Source organism: Ogataea haglerorum (assembly GCF_019207285.1).
Source record: "Ogataea haglerorum isolate 81-453-3 chromosome Unknown 81-453-3_NODE_5_length_632335_cov_97.011461, whole genome shotgun sequence".
Taxonomy (NCBI): Eukaryota; Fungi; Ascomycota; class Pichiomycetes; order Pichiales; family Pichiaceae; genus Ogataea; species Ogataea haglerorum.
Genome location: NW_025065155.1, coordinates 96,974 through 122,833, shown reverse-complemented (window position 1 = coordinate 122,833; position 25,860 = coordinate 96,974). Strand labels below are relative to the sequence as shown.

Below are 25,860 nucleotides of genomic sequence, written 5' to 3'. Positions count from 1 at the left end.
AAGATACAAAAGCTGAAACGCTCTATAAATCGCCGGTTCCGACAGACTCTCCCCAGTTGAAGACCTCTGTGAGGCCCAAATTGCCAGCATTTTCCTGGTCCGCCGTGAGAAGTGAGTCGAAATCGAAGATGTCATTAGAGGCGGTGGAGAAGTCATGCAAAAAGGTTGACGCGGCCTGGTCGTTGACGGCAGAACTTGGCACATCAGAACCCATGTGCGACGAAGACGAAGAAGCAGGTCCCTGGACCTTGTTGAGCGACGAGCCGTTTGTGGTCTTGCCTGCTGTGCTCGACAGGATGAACGGCTCGTCTTCCTTGATGGTTGGAGTGGTGATGCTGTTCTTTCGCTTGATTCCTTTTTTGCCAGCCATCACTTGAGAAGCAGCGACTGTGGACGACTGCGGCGTTTGCTGCGGAGTGGTGTTCTGTGGAGTAGGAGGGATGTTTGCCTGGGGGGTTGGCTGGTTGTTGGCTGGAGTCAGCGGCGTGGCAGGGACGGAGGACGAGTTTTTGCGCGCTTTGCGCGGAGCCTTCTTCTGCTTGCCGTTGGCCGGCGGACCTGCCCCGTTGGCCGGCGATTTGGTCGTCGGAGACACCTTTGTCGCCGGCGACGCTCTCTGCTGCATGATCGACGCGGCCGCGTGCTGCGGCGGCATCTGGCCCAGCATGGCCGAATACTCGGTGAACTGCGTGCTGCCAGGGGAGTTCGGGTCCTTTGAGTCCGGCGCGTTGCGGTGCACGTCCAAACGTCTGCGGTTCTGCGACTCCATCAGGCGGAGCTGTTTTTCGTAGTCTTTGATAGCGGTATCGTTCACCCTCGTAGCTGCTGGATTGTTCTGCTTGGGCATCTCGTGGAAGAAGTCATTAGGGTTCGAGAAAGTCTGTGAGTGCTGAGGCACGTTTGGCGGAGGAGGGGGAGGATGCTGCTGGTCGTGCTGCATGTGCACGGACTGCTGGTGCATCTGCTGGTGCATCATCATCTGCTGCTGGGGCTGGCCCTGGAAGTTTGGAATCATGTACTGGTTGAACTTTTGTTGCGACTGGCCCTGCTGGGCGGCCTGCGCGGCAGCAAACATGGCGTACTGCTGCGGAACACCGAACTGGTTGGGGATCATCACCCCCTGAGGCATTGGCATCGGCGGGTGCTGCTGCTGCTGTTGCTGCTGCTGAGAGCTCATGGTTATGTTGGGCGACGAGTTCTGGTTGATCTCTGTTGCACTGCCGTTCCCAGCATTGTCCATCCTCTGGCGTTTCGACGGGGACCCTCTCTGCGAAACAGCCTGTGCTGCCACCTGTGCAGCCTGGGCCTGTTGCGCGATCTGTTGCTGCCTGAGCGTGTTCATCTGGGCCTGGGCCGCCGCCTGAGGATGCATCGGCATGTTCTGGCCCTGCTGTTGCTGGGGCTGTTGCATGCGAGCGTTGACCCGCTGCTGTTGGGCCATCGGGACCTGCTGCGGTGGGTGGGCCATTTGCGCCTGCTGCTGCTGCTGCTGGGGCATCAGGACACCGATATCCTGAGCTGCAGAAGTCACCGGCGTGCCGGTCATCGAGGCGTTGTTCCCGTTGATGACCGTGGAGGCAGCTGCGACGGCAGCGGCCTGCTGGCTCATCAGATGGTCCTGTTTCTGCTTGAGGTTCACGTAGTGGTAGTACTGCGTGGCGTTTGTGGTTCCGCCGCGCTGGGTGCGGGCGTTGAAGACGTCCCAGAAGATCTGCCACCACTCGTACAGAAAGCCTTGCGGGGCGTCCATGGTCATGAACGACGCAGGCAGGTCCGAGGTGCCCGTTGCGGAGCTGGACGGCGAGTTCGACGGTCTTTTCTCGCTGTGGATCACCGGTATGTTGGCCTCTTTGAAAAACGCACTCGCCGTCGCCGTGAACCCAGACTTGAGCATGAAGTCGTAGACGTAGGCGTTGAGCAGCTCCCTGGAGTTGACGGCCGTCGAATCCGACACGGTCGGCACAGACGATACCGACGACGAGGACGGGTGCTGTGTGTTGTTTGTTCCTGACGAGGAATTGCTCTGCTGATCGTTTATTGACGTATGCCCTTCTGTTGCCGGGGGAGTAGCGTTCTGGCTCATTTTCGTCAGCTGGAAAGTCCAATTATCTTCCTGACAAGATGCGACCGAGTTAGCGCACGAATCCGCGGTGCAAAGGGGAGGGTCTGTTGAACAAAGTCGGAGATTTAGGGTCTGTACACACTGGGCACTAAAAGTCTCCTGTTAAACAACGGGTGCTGTCAGTACTGTCACCGAGTTCTAATCTAACACCGCCGCTTTGTCGTCGTGGACAGGTGTGGCTTAGTTTGCGAGCTGTTTGCACTAGTTTCAATTAGCACCCACGGAAATCAGGTCAACCTCCACTAGGAAAAAAAAAGCTATTTTTCTGTCTACTTGGATGGTTCAACAGCCTTCACCAGAAGTTCGCGGGCCGGGTAACCCGCAAATGTTGACAGTTTCCCAGGAGCCATTTCGGGCACCGGCCGAAATTCGCGGCCAGGGTGGTGCGAGAAATTTTATTCCTGTTTCGGTTTGCCGAAGCCACACCGGAGCTGCGACAAAACGACTGTCGCGAGCACTGCCACCAGCGCCGCAGAGCTGGCCGCCGTGCTCGGGTACACGTTCCAGCACCACTCGTGGACTGCCACGAGGGCCGTCTGTGCGTACCACGGCAGCCCGCTCAGCTGCAGCAGCATCGGCAGCGAGTACATGTACCAGGCCAGGAACTGGTAGTGCAGCGACCGCGCGAAGAGGACGCCGATCAGGTTCGACGTCGTCATCACCCAGAAGACGTACTTGCCGCTTTCTGGGGAGAGTATCACGTTTCCGGGGCTGATGGTGGATTTGTAGAAAACGAATGCGTCCCTGATAAATCTGGTGGCTGGTTTTCCCGTGACAGATTTATCGGTCCATTTGTACACCGCGAAAAACACGAGTGCGGCCGAGTGCGCGAGCAGCAGCGACGTGTGGAACTCGCGGCTGCGGAAAACGGCCTCCGGCACAAACTTCCAGTTGACCGTCCAGCGATACATGAACGCACGGCTGAAGTCGAAAGCGCTCTGCAGAAAATGGGCTCTTGTGGACTCCGACGCGACCAGGAAGTCCCAGTTGATGCCTGCCTGCACTGCACACCCGAAGCCAACCACCGCGAGCGTGTGCAGCAGGTTCTCGCCCAGGATCATGTACACCACCACCAGGTAGCCCGGAAGGTAGAGCAGAGCGTTCATCTTGACGCTGACGGCGGAGCTGAGCAGCTGTGCGCTGAAGAAGGTGAGCGCCACGCCGAGAACGCTCTTTTTGCGCCGGAAAACCGCCGCCTGCTGCAGAACCACAATGGTGGCCACCATGAAAAACGTGGCAAAGCAGTCGTTGAACAGCCGCAGCACGTAGATCGAGTGCAACCGTTTGGACAGACACAGAAAATAGAGCACGTACGGCTGGAACCGCACGCGCGTCTGGAAATATGCCGCCAGCGTCAGCACAAACGTCGCCAGATACAGATACCTGAAAATCTGCTGGCCAGCGTACACGTTGTCCATCCCGTTGGTGAACCACTTCATCCAGGAGAATATGTAGACATGTCCGCCAGGATACACAATTGGGCCAGTATCGCCGCTGATCTTGGCGTAGTCGAGCTCTCCGGCCTCGATTTGGCCGATCTGCTGCATGTATGTGCTGTAGTCGATCTCAGTGTAGGGGACAAAGTGGATCACGGCCTTGAGAACAAGCGACTCTGCGACGGTCAGAAGGACGGCAATTGGCATGGAAAAGTCCGGGTTGTTGAACAGTGACACCAGGCCGAACTTGATGTCGGCCAGGACATTTTCGAAGGTGAACTCGGGCCGCGTTTCCGGCTGGGTATCAGGGCTCGCGTCCGCCATCCCGTACACTCCTGATTAGAAAATGAATAAAAGGACTTTTTTTCTATACAAGTACACCTCGCACCAGAGAATTATGCGGAAAGCTGGCTATTTCTCGTGTGCAGTCTCATGAGAGCCTCAGGGGACGTGATGCCCGCGAGCTCGTGGCTGGTGCGGATTATCTGTGCCGACGACCTGTGCGACGCCTGGCCCGAGGCGAACGTGTTCTGTCTAATTGTTTCGAGCGGCGACTTGTGGCCCGGGGCAAGCTTGCCGATCATATTTCTGATGGTGTTTCGTCTTGGCCGTGCAGCGAGCGAGTCGTCCGCCTCGAGGTCCTTCTTTTCGTCGGTGAGGACGCCGTCCGACTGGGACGTGCCAGAGGCCGATTCCGAGGCCGATTTGTTGGTCGTGACGTCGGTTGGGTCGTAGTCTTCCGAGTAGCTTCTGTAGGCTCCCATGGCCACGCACTCTCTGATGATGTCTATGTCCTTGGGTCTGTAGAGTCTATTGAATATCTCGTAGGTGAGGCGCGGCAGCACCGAGAGCAGGACGCCGACAAAGAACGTGCACCAGAAGGCCACCGTTCCGTAGCAATTGGAGGCAGCCTTGTAGAATTCCTTGGAGGTAAGCGACGAGGTCCAGACTCCAGTCCAGAAAAAAATGAGCAGAATCGAAAGGCCCACAATCAGCACAGACAGCCAATCCCATCGTTTCTGCATCAGCAGCACGTACAGGTCGCACGCGGTCACAGATATGTGCGCGCAGAAAACACCGACCCAGAACCGATGGTCCACGTTGAGGCCTTCTTGGTTGACAAAGGCGGCCGTCCGAAACAGGAACCACGGGAAGAAGAACGCAATAAACGACTGGAAAAGACCGTCCGCCATGTAGTACAGGAAACGGAACGGCGACCACTCCTTGCCAAGGATCCCCGTGCGGTACAATTCCGGGTTCAGCAGCGACACATGCGCAGGAACGTCCTGGTCGAGAATCCCCAGGAAAATGACGGGCAGCGACGTGAAGGCCAGGTTGAAAAACATCAGGTACGTGTACTCGTACAGGTACGAGCCGTCGAAGTTGTTGAAGATGCCGTACCAGAAGAGAGCCATCACGAAGTTGACGTTCTTGTAGAAAAAGCACGTGATCATCTCTCCGAGCCGCTTGTACGACCAGCGTCCGTGCACGATCAGCAGTCTGACGAGGAACCGGAACTGGCCAATGGCGTAGTCGCTCGACATGACGGCCTGACGGCCCTCCTCTCCGGCGATGCCGACTCCCACGTTTGCGGCCTGGATCATGGCCACGTCGTTGGCCCCGTCGCCAATCGCCAGAGCCATCACCTTCAGCGTGTCCTTGACCATCATGACAACCTGCGCTTTCTGAGCAGGAGACACTCTGCAGCAGAGCACAGAGCGGCACTGTTTGCAGAGCAGAAGGAACTTCAGCTTTAGATCGGGGTCTTCCAGAATCTCCTCCAGCGAAGCACCGTCGACTATGATCGCGTAGTCGCCGCTAGGAGGCGAATGGTTTTTTCTGGCGAGCGCAAGGTCTTTCTTCGTGCCCTCCATGCCAAACTTCTCCGACAAGTAGCGCGGCACCAATGCTGCCGGTCCTTCCTTCTCGGATGTCTCCTCGCCCGCCTTGATGACCAGCAGCTCCATGTCGTTGTCCAGCAGGTTGCACGAGAATCCAATATTAATTGCCGTCTCCACCTTGTCACCAGTGAGCACCCACAGCTTGATTCCTGCTCTCGAGAGGGTCGAGATCGAGTCCGGCACTCCGTCCTGCAAACGATCTTCGATGGCTGTTCCTCCCAGCAGAGTCAGCCCCTTCTCGAGCTCGTCTGCCAGGCTCTCCATCCGCTCTTCTCTGTCCGCTTCGATCGACGCGCTGGCCTCTTTGTATTTTGAGTGCCATTCGTTGAATTCCTTCTCGCTGATCTCTTTTTCCGCGATACACAGCGTTCGCAGACCTTCCTGCGCATACTCGCTCAAATGTATGGCTGTTTGGCGGAGCATCTCCTGGTCGGCCTTTGGATCCAGTCTCTCGTAGATGACGTTATCGGCACCTTTGGAATAAAGCATGATGCGGCCTTCTGGGGTGCGCAAAACCACCGACATTCTTTTTCTCGTGGAATTGAACGGAATGACCTCCAAAAGCTCGTACTCCAACGGACGCTTCGAATCGTACATCGTCACAACAAGGCCCGTCCTTGTACGGTCCCGCAGAACAATGCCCAGATCTCGGGCAACGGCCACCAACGCTGCCTCGTCAGGAGACTCGGCTTTGAACTCCAGGTACCCATCCTCGCCCTTTTCGGTGATCACCGTATGACACAGTGCGAGAACAAGCATGAAGTTCTCGTTCGCATTCTTCCGCGCCCTGTCGGCAGACGGACCGACGTCTTTCAGAAACTCGCTCGAGACAAACGTGAGTTTTTCCGCGTCAAACTGGTCGTTGCCGATTTGCTCCAGCTGCTCAATCATGTCTTTTCGATCCTGGGCGATGATCTTGCGCATCTTCTCAACTTCCTCCACCACATTCGCACCAGCACGCTTGTCCATCCCCTGCTGCGCTTCCGTGTACGCGAGACCGTACGACTTGCCCGCAATGGTGCACTTTTTGAACTCCATCACGTTCTGCGTCAGGGTACCGGTCTTGTCGCTGAAAATGTACTCTATCTGGCCGAGATCGTCGGAAATATTCCACGACTTCGGGGTGCAGGGAAAGTCCAGTCGCGGATAGTACATTCTGACGTCCGCGTAGATGAAGTACGCCTGCACGGTCTTGATGATCTCGATGGAAATGTAGAGCGAAATAGGAACCAGCGTCTGGTATAAGATGACGGCGACAAAGAAGGCCACCACGCCGTTGGCCGCCGAGCTCCAGCCGGCCATCGGCTTGTACTCGAAGTAGTCGAACGAGGTGTGTTTTCGGTCGTAGAACAGCCCGTTGATCAGACCGGAAATGAAACACAGGACAAATAGCACAACGAAATTGATAATGACTGACAGGTTCAGCTGGCTGGACATCTTGGACTTCTTGGTGGGCGTGATGCCCGAGTTGAGCATGATTTTGGTGTCATTTCCCGTGGCAACCACGCAGCAGAGAGCCCATTTTGTATTTCTCAGGGTCGAGCCTCGTAAAAGCACGTTGTCGTAAGTCACTGGCTCCTGGGCCTCGTGTCCGTGCGCGTCGGACTCTGACTCGTACGCCGTGTATTTGACCACTCCTCTGAATTTGTACAAGTTCGCGTTGGGAGGCTCTGTCTCGACCACCATCTGCACTCTCTCGAAGTCGGCCGCGTGCCTCAGGCCGGCGCCGCAGAGCAGAGAGTGTTTAGTCTTGAGATTGGTCTCTCCGTCCAGGTTCTTTGTCTCGATGTAGCACTCGCCAAACTCGTCGCTCGTCGACAGCAAAATGCCGTCCGCAGGCACTTCCTCGTTGTTTCTCACTCTAATGATGTCGCCGACAGAGATGTTTTTCCAGAAATTGTTCTGGAACCTGTGCGACATGGCAGGCGCGATGTTGGGGTTCGACACGGTGTTGGGACGGAACGGCGATATAGCGGCGCGCCTCGATCTGGCAGTCGACGTCGACGGTCTAGGGGTATCTGGCAGAGACGAGCCGACGGTGACCACGCGTTCCAGATCGCTCGTCAGCAGGGCGTTCATGTGTGCACGTTTCTTGGACTGGCCGGATAACAGGTAAAACGCAGAGTTGGTGGCTCTTGTGCACGCTTTCTTGAACCTTCGCCAGGGCCCAACGTGGTCCACCGCGACGTTAGGGTTGTGCATCCCCATGAGCAGATGGATCCGCGAGTTGTTGAGCTCCTTGTCGGACACGCCTCTCCTGTAGTCCTCGAACGCGTCCTTGATGGCCGTCAGAACGACAATCACAATGAGCGGCACAGCCTGCATCGCAGGATTCTGCACTCCAAAGATCTGGAAAGCTCCCAAGATAATAATGAACAGGAAGTAGGAGTTGGCGATGTTGGTGAACTGGAAGAATATGTTCTTCGGCAGGAACGACAGCGGCGTGTACTTGGTGGTCCGAATCTTGTTTCTAGGGTACTTTGTCCTCGGAAGCTTGGTTTCGGGATCGACCATGTCTTCCGGAAGCGGCAGATTGACGAAGATACGGCGCTGCTCAGAGCGCGGCTCGTACTTTCTGTTGTATCGCCACTGCCACCAGTGTGTTTTGTCGTTTTGGGCACTCATTTGTAAAATTAACGGCTAGTTTCTAGCAACGAGAGCTGGTACTGAGCTGAATTGATTATTTGTGCTGCGTAAATTGGCTTTCAGTTCCGAGAGAATATTTTAGCTAGTATCATGCGAATGGATCACGCCTCGGGATTGTGGTGCAAACTGTGAGCTGTCTGCAATAACCGAGCGGGCTGCCGTCTTTGATGGCTGTGGGACGGAGCAGAATAGGGGCTTGTTTGTTTATGTAACAGTTGAACTTTTTTGTGGCTTGTGCTTATGTAACATACGGGGGCCGACGCAGTGTCGCTGGACGGCAGACAGAAAGAGGCGAGCGGGAGGCGGACAGGGGCACTCGGAGGGCCCGCAAGGGAGCGCAGGACAGCTCGCGAGAGATGTGCTGCCGCAGACGGGACCCCTGTCTCTGTGTCTGGTGCACGGCTTTGCGCAGAAAGTTTCGCGCTCATAACCACAGCGAGTTTTCTTCGACGCTGAAAAATTCTCCAAATTCTTTCTTCATCAAGTCAACCAACAAATGGCATCGGAGAAAATTGAGGAAATCGTCGAAGAACAGATCCCGGACGGAGCTGAGGTCCACGTCCTGTCCAAGAACGAGAAGAAGGCCAGACAGATGATCCTGAAGCTGGGCCTGAAGCAGGTCAAGGGCATCACCAGAGTCACCTTCAGAAAGAAGGGCAACTTCATTCTGGCCATTGACAACCCAGAAGTGTACAGATCCGCGGCCGGCTCGTACGTTGTGTTTGGAGAGGCCAAGGTTGAGGACCTGAACAAGAGATACGCCGAGGCTGCTGCTGCTCAGGAGGCTGCCCAACAGGCCGCTGCTGCCGTCAAGGAAGGAGACGCTCCAAAGGACCCAGAATCGATCACCGCAGACCTGCAGGCCGCCTCGTTGGCCGACAAGTCTGCTCCGGCCGAGGACGACGACGAGGAGGTCGACGAGACCGGCCTAGACTCGGGCGATATCGAGATTATTGTTGAGCAAACCAACGTTTCCAGAGCCAAGGCTGTGAAGGCCTTGAAGGAGCACAACGGGGACATGGTCAACGCCATCATGTCTCTGACCTCTTAAATAGAGTGGGTATCTGATTAAATTAGGTAGTCTTGTCTACTGTTTCTGTCTGGTTTTCTGCGTCCTGCGCCGGCTGCTCGCCGTTCAGCGTGCCGCACCTGGGACACACGTATTTCACCTGCGCTGCCTCCACTCCCTTGGGAGCCAGCCCGTTGTGCTGCAGACACGACTTGCAAATGAGCGCGTACCGCGTGTCCGGGCCCAGCTCGTCGCTGCCGAGCAGCAGGTTGAAAAACTGGTCGTAGAAGGTCTTGGTGTCCTTGGAGGCCGAGTCGAGACTCGGCGCCTTTCCGTCCTTAATGAGCTGCAAATACTCCTGTTTCTGTCTGTTGATCTCCTGCGCCTGGGTCTCGAGCTCCTTCAGGTCCTCGCCGTTCGAGAACCGGCTGAGCAGTTCGTGTGTTTTGTCGAAATTCGTCTTTTCCTTGAGCTCTGCGATTTTTTCCTGGTGCTGCTCCTTGAGTGTTTCCAGTTTGCGCTCGGTGTTGCTAATGAGGTAGCTGTAAAAGCGGCCAATTGCGATGTAAACTAGAACTATCGCTGCTGGAGGAACGGCGAGATGCGCCCATTGGCCTCTGGAAAGCCTCTCTGCGGACAGGTACAGGTAGAATGCGTAACTGGAGTATATGGCAAACAAGTAGAGAACGGCGGCCCTTTGGTAGTGCGACTTGTTGCTTCTGTAGCGATGGAGAGCCTTTTCCTTGCTGAGGATTTTGCCGGACAGCACTTTGAGACTTTTTTCGAATTTGGTGGCGTCGAAGCCTTTCGATCTGAACACCGATAGCATGATCAAAAAAATGCACTGATTTTATTTATTTTGTTTTATTTTATTTATTTGATTTACGCGTTATGCCCTCGCGAAGAGTGTCTACCGAAAAGGCGTCCGACAGCGTGAAAGCGCCCACGCAGCCCGTGCCGGACGATCTGCCCTCCATAGTGTGCACAAAGTGGGGCTCGATGCTGCTCGAAATACAAGGAGAACTGAATCTGCCCCCAAGCAAACCGCAGGGTCTCAACGAGCAGGAGGAGAAACTGTTCACGAAATTCGCATATCCGGACCTTGTGGCGGATAGCGAGCTGCTTGTACGCGACGCGGTCAAGTTCGGGAGACTGGAGATCGAGAGGGATATGAAAAGAGCGACGCTGTACGTCAGCACGTCCCAGCGTCTCGTCGGGACTGTGGAGACGATCGACCCGCCGCTGGGACTGCTCAAAACCGACGTCGACGAGGCGGGCAAGTGCGAGTTTGTGGACGTCATCAGGAAGAAAGTGGTTTTCAAGCTGCGCCCTCTGCCCATTATGTAAAGGGCATTCACACGCTGCGCAGCGACGCTTTGTGACGAGCAAGGGCCGCTGGAAGCTTGCGCAGTGTCAGAGAAACAATATGGACGTCCACTTTGGGAAACGCGACCTCCGGTTGACCAATCAGGCAATATAATGGCCTGCGCCAGACGTGTCAAGTTCCTGAGCTGTTTGTGGTGGTCGCCGTCGCTTGCACCCGCACTGGCTCCCGAACCACATATATATTTTCTCGTCGCTCCAGCTGGCTCCTTTGACGTCCCGATATGGAAACCGGGCTGTGCATAGTACGGGGTCGAGCACCTTCCTGATTTGGAGGTGAAAGGTGAAAAGCCAGACGAGAGGACGGTGGTGTCGCGCAGGCGATGTTATCGATAGCACAAACGTGAAACGAGGACGCATTGGCGATAGGGATTTGGCGAGGGCCAACTTGACCGAGCACATGTATTTAAGGCGGTCTGGATCCTGTTTGCTATGCACTGACATCGTCACTTCTAGCGACCCACCATGATCTTCAACCGTGCTGCTCTCTACGCTATGATTCTTGCAGTTGCCTACGCTGCACCTGTTGCAGAGGCCGAGGCCGAGCCATTGCCCGAGGCTAATGCTTTGCCGGGATGGGGCTGGCACAGAGTGAACCGAAACGAGGTGATTTTCAAGAGAGAGGCATCGCCAGAGGCCGAGGCCGAAGCCGGCTGGGCCTGGCACAGGGTGTCCCGCAACGAGGTGATCTTCAAGAGAGAGGCCGAGTCCTGAACTCACAGCGTGCTATGGATTTGCTTGTTTATCCCGGCGGCATTGTCGGCTGCCGGGCTGGTAGCACTAGAATCGACTATGGACTATTTATACCCTAAGTGAGTAAAGCTATATGGCACATTGCTTTTATTTTTTTATTTGTTTGATCTGGCTGAATTTAATAATTAATTTGATTTTTTGATCTTCTTATCGCCATGGCAGGGGACGGCCGAATACCGCCGAAGCTCACGCCGACGACGCTGCGCCTTGTCACGTTCAACGTCAATGGCATCAAGACGCTCAAAAACTATTTTCCCTGGACGCTTGTGTCGAACTACTCTCAGATGCTGAACATGATGAACGTCGACGTAATCACGCTCCAGGAGCTCAAGGTGCAGCGGCCGGACGTCGATCTGAGCATTGCGGATGTTGACGGCTACCGCAGCTTCATCAGCGTGCCCATCTCGAAGAAGGGGTACTCGGGGGTGGCCGTTTACGTGCGACGGCCGCGTGACGACGAGCCCGAGATCGTGAAAAAGTGCCTCACGGTGGTCCGTGTCGAGGAGGGCATCACAGGCGTCTTGCCGCACCGGAAAAAAACCGTCTCGTTCAAAGAGGCGTACAACGACCCTGCCCTTCGGCACACGTGCGTTGGTGGCTATCCCGACCACAAAAACATGCACGACAAGTTCCGCAAGCTCGATAGCGAGGGCAGGTGTGTGATTATCGAGCTCAACTTCAACATCGTCGTGATCAGCGTCTACTGTCCGGCCAACAGTCTTGGCACCGACGAGGGAGAGGGGTTCCGGTTGCTGTTTCTGCGGTGTCTTTTTGAGCGGGCGCGCAATCTGCGTGCTATGGGCAGAAAAGTGGTCGTCATGGGCGACATCAACGTGTGCGTCGATCTCATCGACAGCGACGATACCGTCAAGCAGGGCTTCAAGGAGCGCCGATTGGTGAAAGCGCAAGACTTCCGCGACTTTGAGACGCTCAACGCGGAGCAGGTGCTGGCTTTCAAGCACTCTGCTCCCCATCGCGAGCTCGTGAACGAGTACGTCAAGGACACCACAGGGATGCGGCCGGACACCGGCACGCACATTCTGCACGACGTCGTGCGCGAGAAGCAGGGCCGCCGGCTCAAGATGTACACAGTCTGGAGCACGTTCAAGAGCAACCGGCCGCTCAACGTTGGCTCCCGCATCGATCTGATCCTTGCTACGTCGCACCTCGCGCCGCTGGTCAGTCAGGCCGACATCTGGCCGTTTCTGCACGGATCCGACCACTGTCCGGTTCATGCCGACTTTGAGCTGGCGGGCCTCGAGTTTTCGCCGGACGAAGACCGCTCGGCAGAGTGCGCGGCCAAATCCAACTGGTTTGAGGCCAAGAACTTCTACGGGCTGCATACCAGAGGCAGTATCGATAAGTTCTTCCGCAAGAGGGCGCCGAGCCCTCAGGAGACGGCAGACGATGGACGAGAGGACGGTAGTGACAGCGCAACGCCCGGCTATAGCTCCCGCAAACGGGCGCGCAGGGACCGGCCGGACCAGCTCTCTATTTCAGACTTTTTCTTCAAGTCTGGCTCGTCTCCGCAGCCTGCCGAAGACAACAGGGCAAAATCGAAATTCTCCGCTCGCGACTTCACCGCAATGCTTGGCCAGTCCGGCGCGTCCGCTCCTCGGTGCCGCCATAGCGAGCCGTGCGCGCTGCGAACGGTCAAGACGGAGAAAAATAAGGGAAAAAAGTTTTGGTGCTGTCCGCGCGCAACGCGCACAGTGTCGTGGCTGGCAGAGCCGCCACAGGGGACGGAGCCAGACGCCCCAGACGAGTACAACTGCGGGTTCTTCAAATGGGCAAGCAAGTGAGAGCTGCTTCCACACCCGTGCACCAATAACATATACGGCTGTGGAGTTGCAAAAAAAAAAACTTAAAATAGATCCTCCCGGATATGACAAAAGAGACAGAGGGAAGCGCACTACTGGCCAAGGATCCCGGCCGCGGGCCTAGAGTGAGCGGTAGGTAGACTTACGACAGGTTCCTTTCCGCTAACGCGCAGGCAAGGACTGGAAAGTGGAAAAAAAAGCGTTCCGTCTTAAGGCTAACGGAATGCACAGATCCTGGGAGAAGAAACAGCAGCAGAGGCTCAAGGACGAGCAGCTGAAAGCAAAGCTGAAGGAGCTACAGGAGGAAAAGGAGGCCGAGAAACGGGCCAAGATCGAGAGAATCAAGGAAAGACGGGCTAAGAAAGAGGAAAAAGAGAGGTACGAGCGTTTGGCCGCTGTGATGCACGCCAAGAAGGTCGAGCGGCTCAAGAGGCGCGAGAAGAGAAACAAGTTGTTAAAGGAGCGCTAATTCTAATACATATGTCTGTGCTATCTGACACCCCTCTTTCCGCTACACTGAGTGTATCCAGACGAGTTCTTATTAGCACAGGTCACTCTCACCATCTTGTATCACGAAATGAAACTATAGGGTATACCATAAAAACATGGTGCTAAGCTTTCATCGTACTGTCTAATAAGATGGTTTAGGTACGAGTTTGGGAATTTGTGAAAATTTTTCTTTTATAGGCGAGTTCGGATACAAGGGGTTTGGATAGAACAGACTTGAGGCTGTCAAAATCTCACTTACGTAGTTCATCAATAGCATTTCACGGTACTTTGCTGCACGGCGCGCAACCAGCCGTTCGTGAGCTGAGTCATGCAGTCTACTTTCGAGCCGCCCCTCACAGTGCGACAATTATAACCAGAAATTGAGAAATAAATAACGTACTTATGCTGTGGATCTCTTCAGGTGCAAGGTCTTCGGCTTGCTGCTGATGAGGTTGTTGACCGAGGCAATGATCGAGTTCAACGAGGCCCGGGTGATGGACTCGTGGATGCCGATACCCCATTGCGAGTCCTCGCCCACGGAAAGCAACACGTAGGTGGCAGCCTTGGTATCGGAACCCTTGCCCACGGCGTGCTCGGCGTACTTCTGTAGCTCGATGTCGCGGCCCACGGCCTGAGCCACGGCGTTCACGAACGATGAGATCGGACCGTTTCCGGTGCCCTCCACTTCCACCTCCTTGCCGTTGTACACAAACTGTGCCTTGATGTGGGTCACAAATTCAGACTCCTTGTCGAGCTTGTAGTCCTTCAAAACCAGAGCCGAGTTGGAGCAGTTATCGATGTTATAGCTGGTTTGCAGCAGAGAAATAATCTCTTCGGACTTGAGCTCTCTGCCCAAAGAATCGGCCGAGTCCTGAACAACTTTCGAGAAGTTGATCTGCATTTCTCTTGGAAGGTCCAAGCCCAGAGATCTCTCAATGACCCAGGCGGCTCCCCCCTTGCCCGACTGCGAGTTGACTCTAATAACGGCCTCGTAGTTCCTGCCAATATCCTTAGGGTCCAAAGGCAGGTACGGAATCATCCATCTCATGTCTCCCTTGGCCTCTCTCTCGGCCTGTTTGGCAAATCCTTTCTTGATAGCGTCCTGGTGCGAGCCGGAGAACGCTGAAACAACCAACGAGCCGCCGTACGGAGCTCTGCAGTGGACAGGGATCTTGTTGCCCTTCTCGACAACGTCGATCACGGACTCCAAGTCCGAGAAGTCGAGCTCGGGCGACACACCATCGGTGTACATGTTGAGCGCGACGGTCACCAAGTCGACGTTTCCGGTTCTCTCTCCGTTTCCGAACAAGCAGCCCTCGACCCTGTCGGCACCGGCAAGCAGGCCGAGCTCGGTGGCAGCGACTCCGCAGCCCCTGTCGTTGTGGCAGTGCAGTGAGATGATCACTTTTTCTCTGTCGGATATATTTCTCGAGAAATACTCAACCTGGTCCGCGTAGATGTGGGGGCCGGAAACCTCCACCGTGGCGGGCAGGTTGAAAATAATCGGGTTGTCGACGGTCGGCTCCCACGCAGCCTTGACTGCCTCGCAGATCTCGAGCGCAAACTCGGTCGGCGTGTCGCTGAAACATTCTGGCGAAAACTGGTACGACCATTTCGTGTCCTGCAGCGCAGGGTCGTCTTTCGTGAGCGATCTCACCAGCTTGGCCGTCTCCACGGCCTTGGCAATGGCGTCCTCACGGCTCATGCCAAAAACAACGTCTCTGAACAGGTCGCTCGTGGCCAGGTAAGTGTGCACTATGGCTCTCTTGGCGCCCTTGAGCGAGTCGACGGTTCTTCTGATCAGGTGCTCGCGCGACTGCACCAGGGCCTGGATCGCCACGTCTGCCGGCGCGTTCTCCACGGCGTACCTGGTGAAGTCGAAATCTGTCTGCGACGCGGACGGGAACGCGACCTCGATCTCTTTGAAGCCGACCTCGATCAGCTTGTGGAAATACTCCTTTTTCTGCTCGACAGACATGGGGTCGGGCAAGGACTGGTTGCCGTCTCTGAGGTCCGTCGACAGCCACAGTGGGGCTTTTGTGATCACCTTGTTGGGCCACGTTCTGTCTGGCAAATCGACCCCCCGGAACCGGGAGTACTTGATCGACGGGTCTCTGAGCATGTTGGCGTACGGCTTCGCCGCGCTCTTCTCGAGCAATACGAGGGTTCTCTTGAACATCTGGCGAATATAACAAGATAATTAGTTACCAGTTGCAGGACTTCCCCACCATTTAAATTGCCTGGTGACTAAAACCAGCTTCGAGGTGAAAATTTTTAATTTTTCAATAGGCCTGAACAATAGAATTTGCGCCGGTATAGGAGCGCATGGTATCGCCTTTGCACAGCCCGGGTTATGTCATGTTCTGCACGATCCGCGCCCGCACCAGCTCCAGATCCTCCACCCCCACCTCCTCGCGCAGATAGCGCTCCACGCCGCCGTACCTCTCGTCCACCCACTCCATCGTCGCGCGCAGGGCCTCGTACCGGCTGCTGATCAGGTTCCTAAACCCGTCCTCGTGCACGCTGAAATTCGCCCTCCCCCGCGCAACCGTCTCGAACAGCTGCTGCTTCACCTGCGTGTCGGATATTTTCTCCAGCGCCGTGTAGAACTTCGCCCGGATGTGCTCGTGGTCCGGCCGCAGCCCGATCGTCGTCAACTCGTATTCGCGTGCAATGATCCACGGGTCCACGCCCGCCAGCAGCAGCAGCAGCATCCCCACTACCCCGGTGCGGTCCTTGCCCGCCGTGCAATGGAACAGGATCGGGCAGCCCGGGTTGTCTCTCAAGTACTCGAAAATCGTTCGAAACGCTCGCGTGCCCGTCTCCAGAACGTCCTTGTACACCTGCAGATACGTCGACCAGCACGTGAGCAAATGCAGGTAGTGGCTGGTGGCCTGCGACGGCGACAGGTTGGAGACGAACGCCGGAACGTGGAAGTTGGTGGCATGTGCCAGTTCCAGGTGTCCGTACTCCTCGCGCTCCTCTGCGGACCGCAGATCGAAGATTGCGCGGATATTGAGCTGTTCCAGCGTCTTGCGCCCCTTTGCGGTCACGTTGGTCGGATTGGCGCACCGGAACATCAGTCTGGGCCGCACTCTTTCCGCTGCCCCCACGTACCAGCCACCGAGGTCGCGGAAATTCGCGATCCCCTCCACCTCGACCCAGCGTGGCGTGTCCGCGTCGATGTAGAGCGTGTTGCGGTAGAACCGTTCGCAGCTCTGCTGCGGCGAAAGCCACTCCAGAACACGCTGCCTAAGCTCGCCGCTGTAGTCGATCACCTTTCTGCGGCGGTGCAGCGGATACATCGTCCCATTTATTGTCACCGTGCCGTCTCCAAGCGTGTACTCGGTGCTTTCCATATCGTCATACACCCTCAGACCATAGAAGTTATGGCCAGCCTGCTCAATAACACTCAGATCGCTGCGTTGTCCCAGAACCTCGTGGTACATGTGCATGTCCTTCGGCGGGAGCACTTCGTCTTCCGACCCGTAAATATTTAGAACCTGCACCATTTTATCCAGACCCTTCAGTTTATTCATATCCTGCGCCGACGCGCTCACCACCTCGCTGGTCGGAATCCACACGTCCCTGTACTTTCCTTCCACGTAGCCGGACAGATAGTACCCACCCTTCTCCTTGTAATCCGGGTGGTTGCGCTCCACCCTCTCCTGCAGGCCTTTTCCGTCAAATCGGCCGCTACAGTTGATCAACGTGTATACCAGCGGCTTGCCGAGCTGCTGTCGCTGCAGCGTCCAATTGAACATCACCAAAACACCGCGCGAGTGCGCGCAGATCAGCTCGACCGCCAGCTTGACCCCCCGGTAGCTGCCCGACTGGAAATACTCCACCACGCTGTCCAGATCCTCCACGTCCTCGTCGATCGTCCGGCCGTCTTTTCCGCACTTCGACGAGTCGCCGCAGCCCCGAAAATCAAACCGCGCCGTGTACAGGCCGTACTCCCTGCTGAGTGCACTCGCAAGCCCCGGATTGAATCCGAAATTCTTGTGCGAGCCCAGCCCGTGCAACAGCACTGCGAGCCTGTTGGTCGCCGGACCCAGGCCGTGGGTGAAATGGTCCGCGTGGACGGCAGGCGGAACGGTAAGAACCAGGGCCAGCGTCTTCGACGGGTCGCTCAGAACCGGCACGCGACACGTCTCCTCGTACAAAAAATCAGAGCTCATGATGTTATTTTTTTATTTATTTTCGGCTGCAATTATTGTACATTATGCTACATACTATACATAAACGAAGCTGTCCTGCAAACAGCTACTTCCCTTCCTCGTTTTCCTCCGCTTTCAGGCACTCCTCGATGTCGTTCAGACTCTCGTCGACCTCGTCGATCGGCACGCTCGACAGCTTCGACACCAGCCGCCGGTAGTTGGCGATCGTCTCTGTGTTTTCCGACGCGTCCGCATACAGACTCACCAGGTCGTCGACCGTGTGCTTGCGCGTCATCTGCAGAGCCACGAGCGTGAGCACCAGCCGCAGATTCTCCGGCGTCGGCTCGGCAGCCTTGAGCTCGCCCTCGTTCTCGATGCTCAGCTGCCGCAACCGCTCCGTCTCGCACTGCTGCACCTCGGTGGCCAGATCTTTCGCCTGCGACCGCTCGATCAGCTTCTTGAGCGCGCGCGTGCGCGCCGCGTACTCGGCCTCGGCAGACTTGAGCTCCTCTCTCATCTGCGCCAGCGCGGCGTCGAAGTCGCCGGTCTCCGCCTTGTCCAGCTTCAGCACCGTCTTGAGAATCCCGCTGATCTCCTTTTCTGTGTTGGCGATGTCCGTGTCCATCTGGCTCAGAATCATGCCCAGCTCCTTGATGTCGCTGTCGCGCTGCTGCAGCTCCTGGTCGAACGCGTTCGACAGCTCGCCCAGCTTCTCGATAATGTCGCCCGATTTCTGGCTCACCTGGATCGCCGTCTCGGAGTAGTGCGGCATCGCCAGGTAGTTCGACGCGTTCAGGTACGACTGCGTCATCGCCGCGTTGTGCAGGTTCAGCGACGGCGTGAACGGCTTCATCTGCGACAGCGAGTCCAGGTTGTTCCGCTGCGAGGCGCCCGTGCTGCCCATAAACGAGTACTGCGCAGACGCAGGCTCGAACACGCTGTTGTTGTACAGATAGTCGCTCACCTGCTCGTTGCGGTGGTTGGGAATGTCCACCCGCGCGTTGTAGCCCAGCAGCACGCGCATACACTTGTTCGCGCTGTGGTGGCTCATGATGTGCAGCGCCGTGTTGCCGTCCATGTCCTGCTGGTTGATGAAGTTGATGATTCTCTCCATGGGCTGCACCGTCTCGGCGATCTTGGTCAGCAGGATTTCTGTGTAGTACCGCGCCGCTGGCAGGTTGTTGACCGAGTTTGTTGAGAACCCGATGTGGTGCAGGATCGTGCGGCCGCGCTCGTCGGTGTCGAGCAGCGAGTCGCGCAGCAGATCCAGCAGCTTCGCAAACGTCCGTCTCGAGTACGAGTTCGTGTACAGCACGCTGCGCATGATCGGCACCTGGCCCTCGTTATTCAGGGCTCTGTAGTTGCATCCTCTGTTCAGCAGGGCCTCGCACATGCGCAGGTCGCCCATGGCACATGCCCAGTGGAACGTCGTGTTGCCGTCCTTGTCGATGACCTGGTCGGCGTCGAAAGGACTGCTCGGGTCGAGGATGAAGTCCGGGATCTTTGTGTCTCCCGTCAGGTTGTCCTCTGTCGACAGAAAGTACTCGAGCAGCTGCTGCGTGTACGACTTTTTCGCGTCGTACCACTGCTGGCTCCGCTGCGGCGTGGCCCGCGACTGCGGCGAGTCCAGCTCGTGCTTCGTGTACGGCGAGAAGGTCTCCATGTACGGCGGAGCGCGCGCGTGCGCGTCCTGCGGCCGGTGCGCGGCGTACTGCTGCTGCTCCAGCGCGGTCGCGATGTCGTCGTCGCTCATGAAATCGCTCGGCGAGGACCCTCTGTGCGGCGGGAGCCCGTTGCCGCGCCGTCTCAGCGGCGCCGTGTCGCTGTCCTCGTACTCGGACTCGGACTCGGACGGCTGCGGCGGCGAGACACGCAGCGGCTGCGGCCTGGGCGGCTTCAGCGTGCGCTTTCTGGCGGCCGGCTCGGGCGGCCTGGCTGGCAAGTCGCTCCGCCGCGTGGCAAGCGGTTCAGAGGCCGTTCTAGCGCTCACACGGCCTCTTTTTCCCGCGCCACTTGACGCATGGTGGTGTTTGGGCGCCGGCGGCGGCGTTCCCCCGCCGTCCTGGGGCTGGTAATCGAACAGCGGCTTCAATTCGTCGTAGACACCAAACTCGTTCGCAATGTCGACGGCCCGCTCCATCGGAACCCACGTGCCCTGGTACTTGCCGTATCCCCCCTGCACCTTCTCGTGCACGCCAACCTGGACGTCGCGCTCCAGGATTCTCGTCCGCTTCGCCTTCGGGAAATTCGCCACCTTGAGGATGTGCGTCGCGTTGATCCAGCCGTCCTTTTTCCGTCGCATCACCGACGACTTGGGGTTCAGAAACTCGTACACCGGTACGCCAGAATAAACGGCAGAGTAGAGGTTTTCGGACATTGTGCGCTGCGGTTATAATTGCACGGCCAGACGCTCAACAAGTGACAACGATTGGACTCTGTGGGGTGCTGTTGCGTTGTAGCTACGACGGCCCATGCAATGTGTTGTGCACAAGAAAAACCATCGCGCAAGGCCGCTCCAGTCGGCGGCCGGGTAACCCTCCCGACGACCGTCCTTGCGACGGTGCTGCCAATCTAGAGCGCGGGCCCCACGCGGGAATGTGAAACAATGGCTCCCAATCGTGCGCTGCACAAATACACGCGTGCAACAATCGCGGGCCCTGGCGCAATGGCACCGCGCATCAAATCGACGATCTAAAGGAGGCGGACAGGGGTTTGTTTGGTTGTTTTGCGTTTACCGAGTTGGAGGAAGCAGAATGCAAAGTTGATCTAATTCACTAGCCCGTTTCCTTAGACTCAACTTTGATCTTCGCTTGCGTTCTTGTGTGGAGACAGTTGACCAACTTGAGCTTATTTTTGCGCGCAGAGTATTTCTGGTTGTTTGTTTATCTAATTTCCCAAACCTGTCTGAGACATTTCATATGGCGTCCGAACTGGACAACCCTGTTCCCGAGCCGGGCCCAGGCTACAGAAAGCCGCTGTTCAAGTCGTTCACCAGCGACAGGAACCTGAAGCGGTTCTCCATCTCGGGGCCCGCGCTCAGCGTGGATACCTCTTTTTCTGAGGTGGGTGCGCCCGCGGACGTTTCAGCGGGCAGTCGCAGAAGCTCGATCCTGGCCACGCCGTTGGCCACGCCGCTGGCTGCCGGCCACAGCCTGGAGAACGAGGCCAAGAGGTCGAGCGTGCAGCTCGAAATCGCAGACATGACGCTGGTGGTGCCCACGCTCGTGCACAAGTGCTGCCAATTCATCCTGAGCCAGGGCCCGAAGCAGGGCATTTTTCGGATCAACGGCTCGATCAAGAAGATCAAGAAGATCGAGTCGCTGATCCGCGAGCAGGGAATTGACGGCTTTGATTTCAGCACCTGCCGCGTCGAAAACATCGATAATTCAGAGGACACCGCTCCCAACGCGTACGACGCCGCCATGGTGCTGAAAAGATGGCTCTCCAACCTCGCCGACGGCCTCATCACACTGGATGTAAGCAGGTCTCTGAAAGACGCGGTCGAGTCGCCGCAGGAGGTTCCGGCTCTCGACGAGGCTGAAGACGTTACACAGACAACGGAGGAGGCCTCGCAGACAGAGTCCGAGGACGCGTTCAGCCTCAGTTCCTACAAAACCATCCCAACGAGCGTTGAGGACACAGACAAGGAGAAGGAGTCGTTGGAAAGCCTGCCCCTGGTCAACTTACATCTGTTTATATATCTGCTCTCCTTTCTGAACAAGCTGGCACAGCCTGACATCTGCGACATCACCAAGATGCCGTCCTCGAACCTTGCCAAGATCTTCCAGATGAGTTTTTTTAAGGTGGACGATCTGCAACCACAGCTTGCCTCCACTACCAGCACTGACGATCTTCTACAAAATTACAAAGCCAACGAGCGGCTCTTGCAAAACTGGATCACGTCGTACGACGAGCTCGCGGCCAAGCTGCGCGCCTTCGTCACCAACAACCAGCAAAAGCTCAAGGAGACGCTGGCTTCTCCACTGGTGGAGGAATCGCTGGTCATGCCTAAGCTGCGCAACCGGTCTGCGACAGAGGACAAGCAGCAGAAAAGACGCTCACTTTTCGGCTACCGCTCTCTCTCCAACGCTCTGAGCTCCAGAAACCTGTCGCAAGTGCTGACTGGCTCGCTTGACGACACGGGAAAGCGTTCTGTCTCGGATTCTGCCGTGGAGAAGTACCAAAATACCCAAGACTCCGCCGTGGACAAGAAGCTTAGACACCGCTCGCTGGGATGGTTTGCCAACTCCAACCTGAGCTCGCCATCGCTCAGCAGAAAACAGGGCGAGACGCTTACGCCGGTAGCTGTGGCGGGTCCGCTCAGTCTTTCGGCAGACGATCTACTACACACGGCGGGCGAGGCCCCTGAACAGACGGTGCCGTCCAATTCAAGCGACGCGACGCTAGAGGTGTCGAAGGCCAGCCCACGCGATTACGAGCTCAGCGAGATTAAGGAGTTTGTTGCCCTGGACTCTGCCACTCCTCGGACAGAGGTCGCGGTGGATACTCTGGACTCGCTCGACGCCAAGCCGAACAAGAAGTACAACAGACTGTCCAAGATGTTTTCCGTTAGATTTGGCCTTTCCAGGATGATCCACTGATTTAGGGTGGTGCTTGGTTCTTTGTACGATGTTGTTAATGAACACTGACTGCCACGATAATAATTTGAGCCGTCGACCGACGCGTCTTTTCCGTTTCATTTCTTCCAATTTCTCTCCGCTCTCCCTTTCCCCATAAAAAAAAAATATAATAAAATTGAAACTTGGCAAGACACAATTTTGCTAGAAAGAGCGTTCTTCCAAGTGCCCAAATTAAGGCCATGTCGACAGAAGTTCGAGATCCCTCGCTCCCGCTAGAAATGCGGGATCTGAGTTTGCATGAACCAGCTCAATGTGTTGGAGTCCGAGATACCTACACTACCACCGACTACGACCAGTCCGCACAGCCTTCTGTGGAGGACGAAAAAAAAGACGAGGCGCCAGATGGCACCGAGCTCGAGCGCCAGCGGAACTGGTCATCCATCATGGCCGTCTACGTTGGTTTGCTGATGGCCATCGGGGGCTTTTTATACGGCTATGACACAGGCATCATCAACGGCCTTCTAGAGATGAAATACGTCAAGAGAACGTTCCCGCCCAACCACAGGGGGTTCAGCGCCAGCCAGTCATCGATTATCACGTCGGTGCTTTCGATCGGTACGTTTGTGGGCTCGCTGTTTGCGCCCGTGCTCTCAGACAGTGTGGGGCGACGGCTGAGTATCATGGTGTCGTCCACGATTATGTTTTCGCTCGGGACGATATTGCAGCTTATTTCGGAAGGTATCCCGCTCCTGTGCATTGGACGCTTTGTCAGCGGCTTCGGAGTGGGCATGATATCGGCCATCATCCCGCTCTACCAGGCCGAGGTGTCGCCCAAGTGGATCAGAGGATCTGTGATCTCGTTTTACCAGTGGGCCATTACGTGGGGGTTGCTTGTTTCGAGCGCCATCACCCAAGCAACGCACTCCATCGACGACGCCCGCTGCTACCGCATCCCGATCGGCCTGCAGCTGATCTGGGGCGTCGTTTTGGGCGTCGGAATGTATTCGCTGCCCGAATCGCCGCGGTTCTACGTCAAAAAAGACCGTCTCGACGACGCCCTCCACGCTCTCTCGCGGTTCCGCCGCCTGCCCCTAAACGACAAGTCGCTGGTCGAGGAGCTGATTGAGATCAAGGCCAGCCACGACTACGAAATGAGCTTCGGCCCCACAAGCATCATGGACTGCTTCCGCAGCTCGCCCAGCCGTGCCAGCCAGCTGCGCCGCATGCTCACAGGCATGATTTTGCAGGCGCTGCAGCAGTGCTCGGGAATTAATTTTATTTTCTACTACGGGGTCAACTATTTTGTGCGCGCAGGAATAGCCAACTCGTATCTTATCTCGTTTATCACCTACACAGTCAACGTGGTGTTCACCATCCCAGGCATTCTCGCGGTCGAGATTTGGGGCCGGAGATGGCTGCTCATTGTTGGGGCCGGTGGAATGACTGTGTCGAATTTTGTCATCGCCGCGGTCGGCGTGACCGCTGACTCTCAAATTGCCAACAGGGTGATTGTCGCGTTCGTGTGTCTCTTCATCGCGTTTTTCGCCTCCACGTGGGGCCCGCTCGCCTGGGTCGTTGTTGGAGAAATGTACAGTCTGTCGGTGCGGCAAAAAGCCGTCGCACTGACCGCTGCTACCAACTGGCTCGTGAATTTTATTTTTGCCTGCTGCACGCCCTACCTGGTCGACACCGGCAAGCACACGGCCGCCCTGGGCCCCAAGATCTTCTTTCTATGGGGGTCTCTCAACTTCGCGGGCATGGTATTCGCCTACTTCTACATCTACGAAACAAAGGGCCTGCTTTTGGAGGAGGTCGACGAGCTGTTCAGGGTGTGCAAAAGCGCACGCAAGTCCATGTACTTCAAGCCGCACACAGAAATGACGGAGGACGAGGGTTCTCCGCGCCAGTCGGAGTCGCACAGGGCCAACGCGGTGGCCATGACCACAGAGATCTTGAATGTGCCTAACAACGTGCCTCCTTCGATCCATTCGACAGACGACGAGAGCGAGTTCTACCACCCGCACTTGAGCGAGTATCTGGGCCCCCAGACAGAGTACAATTACACCAACCAGGAGGATCTGCTGGGGCTAATCCGCAGCCTGGGCGTCAGTCTGGATGGAACAGCAGAGTCTGTACATAGCGGTGGACACTAAAATACTTTTATGTTCATAATTTTATTTTCCATCTGATTTTTATCTGGAGGGCTTAAAAACTGACGCATCCCAAGGCGCGAGGGTGTCTTTCCCTTTATATTTGAGTGTATAATTTTACGTTTTGCCATTGATTCTTCTCCAAAGACAAGCAAATGTCCCTGGAAATGAAGACCACCGAGCTGGAAGGGTCGCAATCGCCAGAGAACGGGTTCTCCACTGAGGCGTCCCAGGAGCTGGTCTACAACCTGGTTCAGCAAAGCCAACAAGACGTGAGCGAGGTTCCTACCGATGTTGATCATAGGAGCCCAGTGCCAGCATACAGTTCAGACACCTTCTTCACCACGCTTTACAATCTCCTCAGAAACCTGACGTCGTCGGGGTCGCAGACAAAGGGAGAAGGGGAGGGCTCAGGCGCCTCGGGTCCTATTTCCTACTACATCTACCACTCGATCCTCGTGTTTTTGTACCTGCTCATGTCGGTTTACCGCTTTTACGAGTATACCTACAACAGGCTCAAGCTGAGGTTCCTGAATCTGGCCTACAACCCGTCCAGGACCCCATCGCTGATCAACAGCGACGTGAACAAGCTCCCCAAAATCCCGTACCGTCTGTCTGCCATTTTGAACTTCAAGTCCGAACAAGAGGAGAATGGCGGCGTTGAGGGTCTTTGCAACGATGCCGCCGAGCTGACTGCTTGGTGCTTGTCGTCCGGAATCCCCAATTTTTCGATTTACGAGTACCACGGCGTTCTGAAAAAACACGTTCCAGAGCTGCGTCGATCAATCCATCGCAAGCTCGTGGCATACTTTGGCACCAGTAACGTTCCCACCTACCTTATCAAAATTCCACACTTGAATATGAGCTACGCTGGATCGTATGATGGAGAATACGGTGACGGTGAGGACAAACCGGATATAGAAATCAGTCTGTTGAGCGTGGTAGACGGAAGACCCACTATTGTGGAACTGACCAAAGTCATATCCCAGCTGTCCAAGAACCATGAACTGAGTTACAAAGACATCAACATGAAATTCATTGATCAGGAGCTGCAGCAGCTGGTTGGCCCAGAGCCAGACCTGATTGTCCTGTTTCAGCCGTACCTGAACTTACAAGGCTACCCCCCATGGCATACACGACTGAGCGAGATGTACTGGGAGCCAGACAATGACGGAGTTTCCTACGCTGTGTTTTTGAGAGCATTGCAGAAATATTCCACGTGCAAAGTCAACATCGGTCGCTAAAAACTCTTTATGTTTGCACAATCTTCGCTAATCTTGCCAACGTCACAAGTTGGACCTACTATCCTCATTGCATAATTAGGCCATATATTCGTAATATGATAAGAACGACCTGTCTTGCTTCGTCTCGTGTCGTGTGGTGTAAGGTTTCGGTGCAGAGATGTATATAA

At 56.1% G+C, this 25,860-nt stretch overlaps 15 protein-coding genes across 15 annotated transcripts; 9 read left to right on the top strand and 6 right to left on the bottom strand.

Moving 5' to 3' along the window:
- Positions 1–22: 22 nt before the first annotated feature.
- On the bottom strand, positions 23–2,083 carry KL911_002013 (uncharacterized protein; the record flags this gene model as incomplete). Its single annotated transcript, XM_043197036.1, has 1 exon — positions 23–2,083. One exon carries the CDS (start codon positions 2,081–2,083, stop codon positions 23–25), a length of 2,061 nt encoding a protein of 686 aa, XP_043055018.1.
- Positions 2,084–2,399: 316 nt separating this feature from the next.
- Positions 2,400–3,792, top strand: KL911_002012 (uncharacterized protein; the record flags this gene model as incomplete). The annotated part of the gene is made up of 2 exons (XM_043197035.1): positions 2,400–2,622; positions 2,708–3,792. 2 exons carry the CDS (start codon positions 2,400–2,402, stop codon positions 3,790–3,792), a joined length of 1,308 nt encoding a protein of 435 aa, XP_043055017.1.
- Positions 3,793–3,953: 161 nt separating this feature from the next.
- On the bottom strand, positions 3,954–8,084 carry KL911_002011 (uncharacterized protein; the record flags this gene model as incomplete). Its single annotated transcript, XM_043197034.1, has 1 exon — positions 3,954–8,084. One exon carries the CDS (start codon positions 8,082–8,084, stop codon positions 3,954–3,956), a length of 4,131 nt encoding a protein of 1,376 aa, XP_043055016.1.
- A 517-nt stretch (positions 8,085–8,601) lies between these two features.
- Positions 8,602–9,156, top strand: KL911_002010 (uncharacterized protein; the record flags this gene model as incomplete). The annotated part of the gene is made up of 1 exon (XM_043197033.1): positions 8,602–9,156. The coding sequence occupies one exon, from the start codon at positions 8,602–8,604 to the stop codon at positions 9,154–9,156; it is 555 nt and encodes a 184-aa protein (XP_043055015.1).
- A 22-nt stretch (positions 9,157–9,178) lies between these two features.
- On the bottom strand, positions 9,179–9,943 carry KL911_002009 (uncharacterized protein; the record flags this gene model as incomplete). The annotated part of the gene is made up of 1 exon (XM_043197031.1): positions 9,179–9,943. The coding sequence occupies one exon, from the start codon at positions 9,941–9,943 to the stop codon at positions 9,179–9,181; it is 765 nt and encodes a 254-aa protein (XP_043055014.1).
- Positions 9,944–10,005: 62 nt separating this feature from the next.
- On the top strand, positions 10,006–10,966 carry KL911_002008 (uncharacterized protein; the record flags this gene model as incomplete). Its single annotated transcript, XM_043197030.1, has 2 exons — positions 10,006–10,410; positions 10,781–10,966. The coding sequence occupies 2 exons, from the start codon at positions 10,006–10,008 to the stop codon at positions 10,964–10,966; spliced, it is 591 nt and encodes a 196-aa protein (XP_043055013.1).
- Positions 10,967–10,992: 26 nt separating this feature from the next.
- Positions 10,993–11,309, top strand: KL911_002007 (uncharacterized protein; the record flags this gene model as incomplete). Its single annotated transcript, XM_043197029.1, has 2 exons — positions 10,993–11,204; positions 11,282–11,309. The coding sequence occupies 2 exons, from the start codon at positions 10,993–10,995 to the stop codon at positions 11,307–11,309; spliced, it is 240 nt and encodes a 79-aa protein (XP_043055012.1).
- A 96-nt stretch (positions 11,310–11,405) lies between these two features.
- On the top strand, positions 11,406–13,052 carry KL911_002006 (uncharacterized protein; the record flags this gene model as incomplete). The annotated part of the gene is made up of 1 exon (XM_043197028.1): positions 11,406–13,052. The coding sequence occupies one exon, from the start codon at positions 11,406–11,408 to the stop codon at positions 13,050–13,052; it is 1,647 nt and encodes a 548-aa protein (XP_043055011.1).
- An 83-nt stretch (positions 13,053–13,135) lies between these two features.
- Positions 13,136–13,539, top strand: KL911_002005 (uncharacterized protein; the record flags this gene model as incomplete). Its single annotated transcript, XM_043197027.1, has 2 exons — positions 13,136–13,195; positions 13,327–13,539. The coding sequence occupies 2 exons, from the start codon at positions 13,136–13,138 to the stop codon at positions 13,537–13,539; spliced, it is 273 nt and encodes a 90-aa protein (XP_043055010.1).
- A 420-nt stretch (positions 13,540–13,959) lies between these two features.
- Positions 13,960–15,738, bottom strand: KL911_002004 (uncharacterized protein; the record flags this gene model as incomplete). The annotated part of the gene is made up of 1 exon (XM_043197026.1): positions 13,960–15,738. One exon carries the CDS (start codon positions 15,736–15,738, stop codon positions 13,960–13,962), a length of 1,779 nt encoding a protein of 592 aa, XP_043055009.1.
- A 172-nt stretch (positions 15,739–15,910) lies between these two features.
- On the bottom strand, positions 15,911–17,740 carry KL911_002003 (uncharacterized protein; the record flags this gene model as incomplete). The annotated part of the gene is made up of 1 exon (XM_043197025.1): positions 15,911–17,740. The coding sequence occupies one exon, from the start codon at positions 17,738–17,740 to the stop codon at positions 15,911–15,913; it is 1,830 nt and encodes a 609-aa protein (XP_043055008.1).
- Positions 17,741–17,825: 85 nt separating this feature from the next.
- KL911_002002 (uncharacterized protein) lies at positions 17,826–20,096 on the bottom strand (the record flags this gene model as incomplete). Its single annotated transcript, XM_043197024.1, has 1 exon — positions 17,826–20,096. The coding sequence occupies one exon, from the start codon at positions 20,094–20,096 to the stop codon at positions 17,826–17,828; it is 2,271 nt and encodes a 756-aa protein (XP_043055007.1).
- A 541-nt stretch (positions 20,097–20,637) lies between these two features.
- On the top strand, positions 20,638–22,320 carry KL911_002001 (uncharacterized protein; the record flags this gene model as incomplete). Its single annotated transcript, XM_043197023.1, has 1 exon — positions 20,638–22,320. The coding sequence occupies one exon, from the start codon at positions 20,638–20,640 to the stop codon at positions 22,318–22,320; it is 1,683 nt and encodes a 560-aa protein (XP_043055006.1).
- Positions 22,321–22,538: 218 nt separating this feature from the next.
- On the top strand, positions 22,539–24,452 carry KL911_002000 (uncharacterized protein; the record flags this gene model as incomplete). The annotated part of the gene is made up of 1 exon (XM_043197022.1): positions 22,539–24,452. One exon carries the CDS (start codon positions 22,539–22,541, stop codon positions 24,450–24,452), a length of 1,914 nt encoding a protein of 637 aa, XP_043055005.1.
- A 152-nt stretch (positions 24,453–24,604) lies between these two features.
- KL911_001999 (uncharacterized protein) lies at positions 24,605–25,693 on the top strand (the record flags this gene model as incomplete). The annotated part of the gene is made up of 1 exon (XM_043197018.1): positions 24,605–25,693. One exon carries the CDS (start codon positions 24,605–24,607, stop codon positions 25,691–25,693), a length of 1,089 nt encoding a protein of 362 aa, XP_043055004.1.
- Between the last annotated feature and the right edge of the window lie 167 nt (positions 25,694–25,860).